Source organism: Gracilinanus agilis, chromosome 2, assembly GCF_016433145.1.
Source record: "Gracilinanus agilis isolate LMUSP501 chromosome 2, AgileGrace, whole genome shotgun sequence".
Lineage (NCBI taxonomy): Eukaryota > Metazoa > Chordata > Mammalia > Didelphimorphia > Didelphidae > Gracilinanus > Gracilinanus agilis.
Genome location: NC_058131.1, coordinates 669,060,632 through 669,074,758, shown reverse-complemented (window position 1 = coordinate 669,074,758; position 14,127 = coordinate 669,060,632). Strand labels below are relative to the sequence as shown.

At 43.5% G+C, this 14,127-nt stretch overlaps 1 protein-coding gene across 1 annotated transcript in view; it reads left to right on the top strand.

The window, feature by feature from the left end:
- Positions 1-12,922: 12,922 nt before the first annotated feature.
- The window catches only part of LRMDA (leucine rich melanocyte differentiation associated), a 765,788-nt gene continuing 764,583 nt past the window's right edge, over positions 12,923-14,127 (top strand). The window contains exon 1 of the mRNA XM_044659041.1: positions 12,923-13,300. Within this exon, the coding sequence (XP_044514976.1) occupies positions 13,271-13,300 (30 nt within the window). The 5' untranslated portion in view covers positions 12,923-13,270. The remainder of the gene's footprint in view (positions 13,301-14,127) is intronic.

Below are 14,127 nucleotides of genomic sequence, written 5' to 3'. Positions count from 1 at the left end.
TTGCTGACCTACAGAGCCAGAAAGTGACATTTATTTTATTCCTGGCCTAGAGCTGCAGAGAGAGCCCTGGCCCATCTTTCAGGAGACAGAAGAGGCTCCTGAAATTAATATTGGTAAATCAAGCCAAAACCCTTGCATGAGTGTTATTATTATTGTTCCCCATATATCCTAAAATAATCCCTGTAAATAATTATAAAAATAAATCTCGGTGACAAATAGTTTTATTTTATTATATTTCCAGGAGCACATTTATTCATCATAATCTCTTTGGTGGTAGACAAATTATAGCACTGGGTAGTGAATACAATTTGCAAATAGGCAATATAAGTAGAGAGAAAATTAATATGTATTCCTCAGTGCTCTAAAAGGAGAGGAAGAACATTAATAGCCATTTTCTTGCAGATATAACTTTGAAAATGTTATTTCTGATCCATCAGCGTGAGGTTCCATATGAGGAAAATGGCTTCGACGTGACAGGAAGTGATTAGATATGAAATGGCATCTCTTCGACACTCTTCCCTGGTGTCTGCCCTGTTCTTACTGGGGTTACTTTTCTTCCTTATAGAATAGTAAGCTCCCCGAACTTCTCTCCCTGGCCTGTATCCCAAGATAGGAAGCAGCCCTGGGTTCCAGGCCCCTTTTTGCCACTTAAAAGCTATATGATTTTGGACCTGTTATTGACAGGGGGGACCTTTGTCTCTTCTGCTATAAAATCAGGGATCTTGAAGGTCCCTTTCAGCTCTTACAGTCTATGATGCTATGATCAAAGTTCATTACATTCTTGGATTTTAACTGAGTTTGAATATCCTTCTTTTGAGTTGATTGGGCCATTCTCCAATTATTCTATCAGTCCATCAACCTACAGGCATTTATTAAAGACCTACTACACTCCAGACTCCAGCACTCCCCATTCCAGTGAATTCACAGATCCAAATCCCTAAGCTCCAGGGAGTGTGCTAGGAGCTGAGGATATAAAGATGGATGTGAAAACAATCCCTGCCCTCAAGGAGCTTACATTTTCCTGGGAAGAAAACATGTATAATCACCATCATCATCACAATGATACTAGTTAACATTTATAAAACTGCTGTGAAGTTGTCTCAGTCATATCTGACTCCTTGTGATCCTATTTAAGGTTTTCTTGGCAGAGATACTAGAGTAGTTTGCCATTGCCTTCTCCAGCTCATTGTATGATGAGGAAAATGAGACACACAGTAACTTGTCCAGGGTTACATAGTGATAAGTGTCTGAGGCCACATTTGAACTCAGGAACACAAGTCATCCTGACTCTAGGACTAGTACTCTAGGTACTATGCCACCTAGCTGCCCCATTTGTGTAATTAATTAGATAAAAAATACTATTAGTGGGGTGGGTGGGGTGGGCAACAAGGAAGTCTTCTTGTAGAAAGCAGAACTTGAAGAGAGCCTTGAGGAAAACTAGGGATTCTGAGACAAAGGTGAGAGGAAGTCCAGACTTGGCCACTGGGGAGGTTGGCCGGGAATGCATGCCAGTTATTTATAGGATTATAGATTGGAAGGGACTTCAGAGGCTATCTAGGACAACCCTCTAAGTTTATAGTTGAGGAAACCGAGGCCCAAGGAAATTTGGTGATTTGCCCAAGGCACACAGGTAGTAAAGGTCTGAAGCAGGCACTATAAGTCCTCTGACTCCAGAGTTGGTAATCTTCCCACTGTTGCATGTTTCTTTGAAAAAATATTCCCCATCCAAGGGAACAGGCCATTGGAGATTGCTGTAGGTATTAAGGGAAGAGGAGTACTGGCCTCAGAAGGTTGAGTGCTGGCTCTGTTATTAACCTTCTATGTGACCTGGGGCCAAAACATCACCCCAGAGTCTCAGAGGTAGTTTCCTAATCTATAAAATGAGGTTAATAATCATGGGACTACCCAGGAGGCTCTGATGAAATAATATATCCAAAGCATGTTATAAAGCTATGAAGCCCATATAAATGCCAGCTGCCATTTTGATTTTGAAGAGTCCATTAAGCCTTTTTTTTTTATTCATCTTGTCTTCCCAACCCAGTCAACCACAGACCCATCCATACACACCCAAACCAATCTTCTGCCTTCATTCTCTCTGATTAGGGAAAACTCTGGGAGGGCTGTTGGGGAAATGGTCCAATTTTACAATGCCTTCTTTGTAGTCTCACCAGATTAAACTAATGCCAACCACATTAGTGACAGATAGAAGTTTATGGTGTTACTCCTCCCAGGAGTGTTTGCATTATGATAGAACAAAATTCCACAGGATCAAAAACTAAGTAATCCCTAATGGTGACATTTTAAGCATTGCGAGGCCAGAGGATCACAGATTTAGGGCAGGGTAGGGTCTTAGAAACCATTTAGGCCAGGGTTCCCAACCTATAATCCACAGACACTCATAGTGGAAAGGTTTCAGGAGATCCATGAACTTGGATGGAAATAAATTTCATCTTTATTTTCAATACTTCCTAACTGATATTTAGCTTACCCTTCAATTATGAATTTTGAAAACAAACAAATGATGTTCTAAGAAGAGGTCCAGAGGCTTCACCATGTTGCCAAAGGAATCCATAACACAAAAAAGTTAAGAATCCCTATATAGTCTGACTCCTCAGTTTATAGATAAAGAAACTCAGGTCCAGAGAATACACATTTGTACATGTTGTCCCCTATGAAAGAAGGCAAACTCCTTGACAGTTGGTGCTATTTATTTTTTTGTGATGTGTTCCCAGCACCTGGCATCTAGTAGGTAGTACTTAATAAATGTTTATTGATTGACTCACAGGTAGTAAGTGGAAGAGCAGAGGAGCAGGACTTCCTACTTTAAATCCAGTGCTTTTTTCATGATAGAAGAGATGCATGAGGGTGCAGATTCTTACCTCCTCTCTCTCTCTCTAATCACACCATCCAGGTATTAAATATACATCAAGAGAGAATCTCAAAACTTACTATAGTTAGTGATATATAGAATGGCCCCCCCAATACTCTGTTCTTTTCAAGATGGAAAAGGGCACATTAAACCAAAGGCACATTAGCTTCAGAACCCCAGATCTCAGTACGGTTTGCTGGTTTAGCTATCCAATGTTTTAGGGCTGAAAGAAATGAAGCAAAGCTCAGTAGAAATTGATCAGAAATGGAAAATCCATCCTGACCCTCTCTATCCTTTTGAACTGACCCAGTCAGTCTTTGGACTCCTTTGGCTGGGGACCAGGAGAGTTCGAGTTTGTTCCTGTTTTTAGAGCTCTGGCCAACCCCACAATCAATCCCTTAGACAGGAAATAAACAGGATCTTCCTTTCACTCCAGTGGAATGTGATGGAGGAAGAACTCTGGGCAGAGAGCCCTTTTTAATGAAATAAGAAGACGGACAATAACAATAATAACAAAAACAATATACTGCCCCCTCCCACTTTCAAGAAGTCTTAAGTAAGAGACTAACTGTACACATTATTTGGGCTTTGGTCAATCTGAAGGGGACGACTATTTATAGACCACTCTTGCCCTCCAGGAGCCTTCAAGTGAAGTAAGTGCAGAGGTTGCTATAGATGATAATTAGCTAGCAGAAGAGAAACAAGAAAGGAGAGTCAAGTTTTTATTTGCAATGTGGGAACGAGGCAGGGCATAATAATATTCCAGCCTACTTTCAACTATCTGTGTAATAAGGGACAGGTGAAGAGTCTGGATAAATGAAATACAGAGATATGTGATAAGTCTCTATCCACTGGTTTCCTTACAGTGAATAAGCCCTATACAAGATATTAAAATCTGCATCACTATTGCTGTTATAAAAAGTTCAACAATTTATTGTCCTCTGGTTCCAATGAGAAACCCAGAAATTACTTTGTATATATATTTTTTTGTTTCTAATTTCTATGTGTGTAACATTTCTCTCCAATAGAATGTAAGCTCTTTGAGGGCAGGGACCTTTTTATTTCTCTTTGTATCCCCAGCATCTAGCACAGTGCCTGATATATTATAGGGATTTAATAAATGTTTTAAAATTGAGTTTAATTATATCAAAGAGGGAAAACCTGTCAAGTTCTGCTTGTCTCTACCCATTACCAGCACAAGCATTTTTCAGTTACAAGTACCTCTTGTACTCACTCATAGCTTGATTCCTTTCCGATTAAGTCTTACTTCCCATCCTTCCCAGCCCTAGAGTTGAGTGGTTTTTTGGAGATCATTTATTTGCCAATCCTTTTCGGAAAGATTCTTTCATAGCTGTTATTTCTATTTGATTTTCCGTTTGATTCCTATCACACTTCTTTTTTTTATTTTCAGAGCTGCCAAGCATTTTAGAGACAGCATAGAGTAATGGTTAGGGGCTAGGTTCAGAGTCAACCAGAGTTCAAGCCCAGCTTCTGATACTTGTGACCCAGGATAAGTCACAGCTTCTCAGTGACCCTAGCTAGTCTTTAAGATCATAAATGGAGGTATGGGTCTCTTTCTACACTTGCTGAGGGATATTCCCTCCTTCTAAAAAGAATTTCCACACTCATGAAGTCATAAGCTCTGACCAACCACAACAAAAAATAGTTTATGAAGTGACACCTGGCAGGGGAAGAAACTAAAGGAACTGCTGCCTTGGAGAGATCTACCCTTTCTGGTTAAGGAAGATACACATCGTAATGTTGATACTGATTTTTCCATTTTAACCAAGTTACCCTACCTCCCACAAGACAGAATCCAAATGCATTTCAGCCCTGGCATTTCAGGCCCTCTTCAATTTAGTTCCAATCTAAAATCGGAGACCTATATCTAGAAGGAACCGTAAAAGTCCATCTAATCCAATCCTTTCATTTTACAAAGCTAAGACCTGAGAGGTTAGTTGAATGTCCCCATAGTCAGTTAAGGGCAGTCAAGATTTGAACCCAGATCTTTTGATTCGAAGACCCACTGCTCTCTTTGCATCCTATCATTTGCCTCCTGTAGTTTTGCTCTAGCTATCCAACCTAATTTCCCATTGCTCCACGACCACAATGCTGTTACTTCCATCAGATTCCTTGTCCAAGCCTTTTAGTCTCCCATCTCCATGCCTTTGGCCATGCCATTCTCAATGTCTTTTAGAATTCATAGCACCCTTCAATGTTGAACACAAATGCTCCCTCCTATTATACAAGGCTTTTTCTAATTCTATCCACAATTCTGCTGTATTCCACAATTAGTCTGTGTAAACCTCACATATATTTACGTATATGAGTGCATTTTCTTTACCCTCATAGAAGGCAAACCCATTGGGGACACAGTCTGATTAATTAATCCATTTTTAGTCCCAGGACCTAAAAGTTCCTGGCACATCATAGTGTTTATTAAATGCCTATTGAGTCTTCTCTCTTTTTTTTTCTAGAAACATCCATGCCTCAGCTTGTAGAGAGAAGAAGGATTTTCATGGCATCTCTGAGTCATCTGAGATGGGAAAACATTAAAATATACCCCTCCTCTCTATAAAATTCATAAGCCTTCAATGGTTGAATTGCTTTTGGTCCAGTGGAGAGAAAAGACACAGGTGTCTCACTCTTCAACAAAGAGGAGTTAAGGGGAGCTTGGTAGAACCTAGATGTGCCAAGTCCAAGGATGGTACCTCACAAGACTGTCATTGACTTTCTCCTTGCTTCCTAATTCCAAGTGGCCTAAAGATCTGGATGCCTTCCTTTTCAAGGCTGAGAACCATTGCTTTCTATCAAAGATCTAGATAGACTAAAAAAGGCCCTCAAAGACTAATTCAACCCCCTTATTTTATGAATGAGGAAAAAGGCCTAGGGACATATAATTAGTGATTTGCCCCAAAATACAGAGATACGAAGTATCAGAGACAGGATTTTAACCCAGGTCCCTGGACTCCAGAGTCAATACTTTTTACTTTGTATTCTTGGCCCTAAATCCCTCTTTTCTTGTCCCTGTTCACCTGTGTTCCTGGATATTTCCTCAAAGGTGTTGGTATTTCCTTGGATTAGTTCATGTGTGCCAAAGAGAAGTTGGCTGAAATATTACTGTTTCATCCTACTCTTTCGAGAAAACTCCCCTAAGTCCTAAAATTGCGGTTACAAATTAAGATGACTGTTAATTAGGCTTTATATACCCATATGTGAGCAGCCCAAGGAGACCAACTAAAATGGTGAAGGGCCTCCAGTTCATGCCATATACAGACCTATGGAAGGAACTGAAGAAGAGAACACTCTGGGCCTCACAAGAGCTGCCTTTAAATATATGAAGGGCTGTCATCTGGAAGAGGAATCGGACTTATTCTATTTGGCCCCAGAGGGAAAAATAAGGGACAACAGGCAGAAGTACCAAGAAGTAAATTTAAGTTTGATCAAAGAAAAAAATCCTTACAATTTTTTGTCTGTTCAGTCCTGTCTGACTCTGGGATACTATTTGGGGTTTTCTTAGCAAAGATACTGGAGTAGTTTGCCATTTCTTTCTCCAATTCATTTGATAGATGAGGAAACTCAGGCAAATAGGGTTAGGTGACTTGCCTAGGGTCACACTTCTAATAAATACCTGAGGCCAGATTTGAACCCAGGAAGATGAGTTCTTCTGACTCTAGGTCTGGTATTCTATCCAATGTGACACTTATCTGCCCTATGATTACTACTAAGCTACTTGGGGTAGCTTCACTGGGGATAGTGAATGAATTTCCCTTTAAGCCAAAGTCAGATTACAACTTTTCAGGTATATTGGGGGGAAGAAAGATGTCAAATAACCTAAACATATAAGGAAATATGTGATCAGAAAAAGGTGACGGGCTGGTCACTCAGCCAAAAGTAAGGGATGAAAAGTGGCCAGCTCTAGGGCTGCACTGGACTCACAAAAAGTTTTTTTTTAAAGAAAGAAAAGAAAAGAAAAGAAAAAAAGGAGGCAGCTATCATGACATAGCAATGACTGTAGAGTCAGAGGACCTGAGTTCAAATCCTGCCTTTTGCTACCTATGTGATCTTAAAAGTGTAAAATTGATAAAATCTAGGAGATGTATTGCATTTTCTCCAAAGCCCTTCCCAATTCTAAGTGAACCAAAGGGGAAGCCTCTAACATGCTGGGTGGACCTTCTTTGGAGAATTTATGGGAGGACTCATACAAGAATCACGTAGAAGGAGAAGACACAGAAAGACTGCTAGAGTGGAGACAATACCCATGTTGATGAGCTCACAGATCTAGCAGTGGCAAGTTTTTAGTCTCTGATTGGCACATTTCTTCAGAGTGAGGCTGTATTTTTCTTTGTATCACTTTCAGCATAAATCTACCCATAGAGCTTGCCAAATATTTATTTGTCACCTGGTTGGATTAGACAATATTGATCCAAGTGATTTGGAAGTATCTTTTCCTTCAGCCATTCATGCCTTAAATAGTTGGTGTTCAGGGGTTTCTCATCAATTTCTCTTATGGTCTTATAGACCCCAGGTTCGAGAAAAGGGCTGGAGCTGGAGCCCAGGCAATGGTGATTAGGTTGTTGTAGACAATAAGACAAGATGACCTTTAGTTTTCCTCATCTTGTGACAGTACTTCTATGCTATGGATAAAGCCCTGCGTCTGTTGGGTCCAGTAAGCAAATACAGAATTGAAAGAGAAAAGATCATATCTAATGGGGAAAGGGACATGTATGTCCATGAACACAGAACTGAGCCACTAACAGTATCACAGATTTTCAGAGCTGGAGTTAGCTAGGACTTCAGAAACTGTCTAGTACAACCCATTACTGAAAGCGTCAAGCAAACAGGTACAAATGAAAGAGTTCAAACAGAGGACAAAAGTACAGAAGGGAAGATGAATAAAGGAATAACAGAGTAGGGAGGAGGCTAATTTGGGAAGATTTCTTGGAGGAGAGTTTTAAGTTGGGCAATCAGAAAATAGCCTTCATTAATGCACTCTTTCCTTCTAAAGTGAAATATTTAAGTGGTTCTCTACTTCCCAGAATGTGACCAGAGAAGATTTAGACCCCCTTAGGGAATATATGTCCAGGGAAATCTCAAGGAAAATTCCACTGGAACAGAGGGGGCAGATGGAACCCCTGTTTGGGGACTGAACAAAAACATACTAGTGAAAATACTTCTCTCTTTTTCCTCAGCTTCTCCCCCATTCTCCCCCAAAGGTGTCTCCTTAGGGCAGGCTAGGTTGAGTTTGGCCACAGGGGGTCAAACCATTGGGCAGAGTGCCCAGGACTGAGGGCAATGAAGTTTTTTTTCTCTGGAGGAAGGACAAACTCTCCTTGATCAACTCACATCCTTGAAGTAGCCCCAGCTTTGGTAGGACTCAGTCCAGCTCCCCCATGTTTGTTGTTGTTCAGTCACATCTAACACTTCATGACCCTATTTGGGTTTTTCTTGCCAGAGATCCTGGAGTGCTCTGCCATTTCCTTTTCCAGCTCATTTTATAGATGGGGATCTGAGGCCAACAAGGTTAAGTGATTTGTTCAGGATCACACAGCTAGTAAGTGTCTGAGGTCAGATTTGAACCCAGGAATATGAGGCCTCCTGATTCCAAGTCTAGTGCTCTAACTACTCTGCCACCTAGCAGATGAGGGTACTGAAACCCTTGGAGGGTAAGTGATTAGCCAAAGGTCATACTAGGAGGTGGGTTTTGAACTCAGACCCTCTAACTCCAGAGCCAGTGCTGGATTCCTTTCTAAGGATGACCTCTACTAAGAAATCGAAAGGCATGATGGGTGAAAGAAACAACTGATAGCTTCTCTGCCTCAGCAGACTGTGTGGGTCTCCTCTCTCTGGACTTTGCTGAGCTAAGCAAAGATTCCGTCTGGAAAGGATGTGAGTGAGACGCAGACAGAACCGGAATGAGTCACCCTGGGGACAGCACTGGGGCACCCTTTCTGGGAGGACCTTTAGAAAGGGCCACTGCTCATTTCAGCACCATTGGTGAAGATGAACACAATATGTGTATGGTCTGCAGAGCTCACGCTGGCAGTACTGTATGCCCATGCTAGGGGCAGTAGACAACGTCCTGCCTGGAGGGAGGACACAGGACAGAATACAAGTCTTGATAAGCAGATCTGGTGTGGAGTCCTACTTTCTCCAGTCTGCGACCACGGGCAAGTCAGCTGAGTTATGTGGGTTTCCTTTCCTATCTATAAAAAGAAAGTTGGCTTAAATGATCTCGAAGGTTCCTTCTACCCTGGCCTTCTCTGATTCGGGATGAAAGGACCTCGGGAGTCCCTCCCTCCTTTTCCCCACCCCCATGTTCTTGGAGCTCTATTTACACTTCTCAGGAAGTCTGCCCTTGTGGTTGGTTTAGCTCCTTCCTCTGCTCCTGAGCTCCCTCCTGTCTGTGAAAGCAGCTCTGGGAGAGCCCTGGATGAAAGGGGACATGCAGGGGGCAAAGATCAAGACCAGAGTTCAACTGATCCCACTTCCTCCTTTTTTGGGAGAGAAAGCAAACAAAAGCTTCAGGAGCATCCCCTTGTCAAACAATGGAAAGAAAGAGACAAGAAGCTGGCAGAGAAAGGAAGGAGGAGGAGGAATAGAAAGAGGGGTGGGGGAAACAGGCCAGGGGAAGTTTTCCTTTGATCTCCTTATCTCTAGAGGGCTTGTTTTATTTTGCTCAGCTGAATCTCCCAGCTTGGGTTTCCTCCAACTTCTGGAAAAAAACAATCCAGTATTCCTGTGGCTCTTCCTTCAGTCTGCTGCTTCAGGTGGAAGGGCAGGAAGGGGTCAGAAGCCACCCAGATCAATAATGCTAATAATAATAACAATAATAATAATAACCCAAACCCCAGCATCTTTGGGATAGTTACAATGACAGGGAAATGTATATATTATCATTGTTAATAATCAACTGCATCTAAATGTGGCTCAGCCTCCGAGAACAATCAAAGACATTCCATAAACGCTGCTAATTCAGAAATGAGAAGCAACTGGTTGAGTGAACTGTGTTTCATTATGTGGAGGTGAAGTTCTGGGCCCACTGGCACACAAAACAGGCATCAGTTTTCCCTCTTCTATAATGTTGTACCTATACCCATTTGACTGAAGGGGTGAAATGTGAGGGGAAAAAAGGCTGAAGAAATAACAAAAATGAAGACATAACTAGAAGTATTTTTTATATATGTTGAGGGTGGGGGAGAGTGGAATGATATGAGCTCAGGATGGGAAGGGATCCACACTTTGGGGCCCATCTATTCCTTTCTAGGCAACGTGTACTTATTTATTAAACACTCACCATGTGCAAGACACCATGTTTTGGGTGAAGGAGTTCTAGAACTCAAAGCACCTGGATTCTCTGCCTGGTGTCTTGGCTTCCTGGGGTTACATCCACTTTGGGCAGGGGGTGCTATTCTTGGAGTATGTCTGGGGTTTATCAGTCTCAATAATTATAACATTTCTATGAGGCCTAGAAGTTTTCCAAAGTCTTTTCTTCAGAAGTAGGAAGTGTAAGAATTATACCTTTAGCCTCCTTGGGCCTCAATTTCCTCAACTGTAAAATAAGGGGCTCCGATTAAATTCTTAATGGGGCAATAACTCCTTCCAGTCCTCTAGGCAACTCTCTATAAGATTTCATTCAAGACTAGGCCTCCTTACCTTACTCACTAGCCATTTGGACTACTAATTGGCACAGGAATTTTGACCTCCATTAAAAAAAAACCCAACAAAAAAACCCCCTTACCTTCCGTCTTAGAATCTATACTGTGTATGGGTTCCAAGGCAGACAAGCAGTAAGGGCTAGGCAATGGGGGATAAGTGACTTGCCCAGGGTCACACAGCTATGAAGTATCTGAGGCCAGATTTGAATCTAGGATCTCCTGTCTCTAAGTCTGGCTCTCCATCCACTGAGCTACGCAGCTGACCCCTAATTTACCCTTTCTTAGGTGACTTGGTGTTATTTATCTGGTGTTTCCCCCTCAACTTTGGGGGCTCACCATATTGATAGCCAACTCAGTGAGGAAACCTATTAGGTATAGTCCACTGTAGCTCCCAAACCAAGAGATCTGCCAGTCTTATCCTCTAGAATAGCTAGGAATACACCATGCCTGGCTCCAACTCTCCTAAGATTGATAAGTTGTAGAGAGGATTTGACCTGTGTTGATGGAGGGTGTTTCCTCACCCAGACTTCTCTGTACCAGTGTTCAGGTTCAGTCTCTATTCTTTTCCACTGGTCATTTAAGTTAAAATTTGACTTCTTGATTTTTGAATGGATGACATGTAGAGTGAGAAGGCACGGAAGGGTGGGTCGAGGACAGCTCCTCCATTACAGAGTCCAATATCCACATGGATCTGGTAGTAGGCAGATGTCTCTCTGCCTAGTCACTTGTCAACCTTCTTAACTTTTTTTTCTCTCAAAGGCTGGTTCTTGAGGGCAGGGTTTTGAGAAAGCAAGACCCTGCTGATGTTGTTAGGGACTGTTATACCACAGGATTGTGAAACACAGGAAAGGCCCCAGTTCTCCCTTCCCCTCTACAGTGGCTGAAGTCAGTTGGTTGGCTGCTGGGAACCTCAGGACCATTATCATATGCTGCTGGACTCAGGCTGGTCATGCCAAGCCAGTGTCATGACGAAGCTGGAAGGGTTGATGTCATTGAGGGAGATAAAGAATAAGAAAGTCATGGCTTCACTCGGCATCATCTCTCTCTTGCTCTTTGGTCTAGATTCTAGATTTCTAGACTCCAGAATATTCTCTATTTCCTTCAAAACAAATCTTCAATTACATTAGAGCCTTCACAAATGCTTTTGGAAATCCAAGCCATCAAGAGCTATGTGAAAAAGGCTCCAAATCATTTAATTCAAAATGCAAATGCAGTCTTTTCCTCAGAAGCAGGAAGTCTAAGAACGATATCCTCAACCTAAAGGAATTCTGAGAAACAGTATTATAAGCACCAGAAGAGCAAACTTTGCAAAGAAGGAAAATGACACATGCTGGTGTGTCTGAGGGAAAACTGACCCATGAATATTCTTTTGGTAGAGCTGAGATGAAATTTCAACCCTATTGTGCTTTGGATTCAGGATTCAAGGGTGACCTTTCTAGGCAGATAATACAATAACTGATTTGTGTATTGCTTAAATGATTTCACAAATATTATCTCATTTGATTCTTACAGCAATGCTTTGAGAGTATTGATTTCTAGGCCAATAATACTATTAACATTATTGACATTTTACAGGCAAGAAAGTTGAGGTTTATAGGGTTTAGATGACTTGTACAAGCCTTCCCAGCTAGTAAGAATCAGAGAATTTGAAGTCGGGTCTCTCCTGTGCTCTGAGGTTCCTTCCAGTTCTAACACTTTGCTCCTTCTCCAGTAACATTTTCTTCATAAGTCCTAGATACTTCTTCCTTTTGTCAGGCTCTGAGTTTGAATCCCATTTCTACCACTTACTACATGCATGACCTTGGGCAAGTCACTTCACTTCTATGAAGCCTTAGTTTCCTCATCTGTAAAGTGATGAGCATTGGATTGTATGGCCACCAAAGTCCTTTCCAATTCGAAATCTATGACACTATAGCATGGAAACGGCTAGGAAAGCCTTGTAGGCATAAGCCTGTATAGGTGTAAAGAGAATACTGGCTGGGGAGTCTGGTCCCTGGGTTTGAGTTCTGGTCTGGCTTGACTAATTGAGCTGAGATTGTCACTGCTTTCTTCTTGAATTCCTTGGAATTCCTTTGAATCTAGCTATCTATGGTTGCATGCTTCCCTTCCTCTCTTCCCCACTACCTTGGACTGTACGCTTCCTAGGGTGGGGGTGGGGGACTCCTTTCATTTTGTCTTCCATCCCAGGCATAGAGAAGACGATGAACTGACTATGTAACCCTGCGTGGCACACCATGGGCGCTTAAGCAATGGAGATTCTATTGCATTGGAAGCCCAGCGCCTGGCACACTGGGGGCGCTTACGCAATGTTTCTTGCACGGTCCTGACACTCTCCGGGCTCTTCCAGGAGCGCGGTGCGGAGACTTGGAGCAGTCGGGTCCAGCCGCGGCAGCCCCAGCTCCTGTCTCTCACCTGACGGAGGGCGTGGTGTGGGCTGTCCAGGGCTCCCGGAGGGCTGACGCCCTGGCGACTCCGCTGCCCGGCCGTGGTCTTCTAGGAGCCTCGGTCCGCCTCGGAACGTAGCGCGCTGCAGCCCCCGCCTTCCGCCCCTATCAGCTGACCTTGCCGTGCGGAAGGAGCTGGGGCCAGTGTGGCCGGGTAGTTGAGCCAAGCGCAGCTGAGCCCTATCCCGCTCTGCCCTCCGCGCTCCTGCCCAGTACGCCCTGCGCCTGCCCCGGCCTATCCCGTTCCCATCCAGCTCAGTCCAGCCCAATCCAGGTCCTCCCCTGGCTCCGCGCCCACTATGGCAGGGCTCGTGGTCAGTGGAACCCAAGTAAGTCCTAAGCCTGAGAAACGGAGGGAGGGCGCTCTGCTGCCCCCTACCCCTACCTACCGTGGGAAAAGGGCCCGGGGGAGGAGGGCCTTACCACCCGAGCCCCCGGGGTGGGGGTGAGAGGGGTGGGGAGCAAACCCTCTCCTCAGGCTCACTTTACTCAGCCAGCTCTGGCCCACTGGCCTGCCGTGCCTGCCCTGCTTCCCCTGCTCCCTCCCAGCCTGGTCCTGTTAAACTGTCCAATCCGGCCTGGCTTTAGGCAGTCTAAGAAAACACACTAACAAACAAACAAACAAAAACCCAGCATAGAAGTACCCTCGGGTGCGGGTAGAATAGAGCTGGGAGCTGGTGCAAGGCCTGCCCTGGCTTTGAGGACATGAAAGATTGGGATGGCTAAACCCATTTTCCCTGACCTCCAAGGACCCTTGGCTCTCCCATGACCAAGTCCACTACCAGGGCCAATGAGTAACTACTGTATGGAAGGAGACGTTCTGTTCTAATATTTGCACACACAAAAATAATAGATAATCCTCCTTTTCCCTCCTCTTGGCGGGAGCGGGGTGGGTTGGGGAAATGCTTTTTAATGGATTTCTTTGCCAGGACACCTACTTTCTTGAGCAGGTTTCCATGGAGAGCGAATTAGCACTGTTTTCATAGCCTAGGTGGGTGAGATGCTCACATGCTTTCCTTCCCATGGGGAATCTTCAGGGAGGTGCTAGTCATTGCTGGAGGGACAGGCTCTTAGCCACAGGGGATGTGTGTGTTGGGTGCTGTTTAGCTGCTGGCATAACCAAATATCATTAGCCCTATTTCAGTCTTTTAAGGCC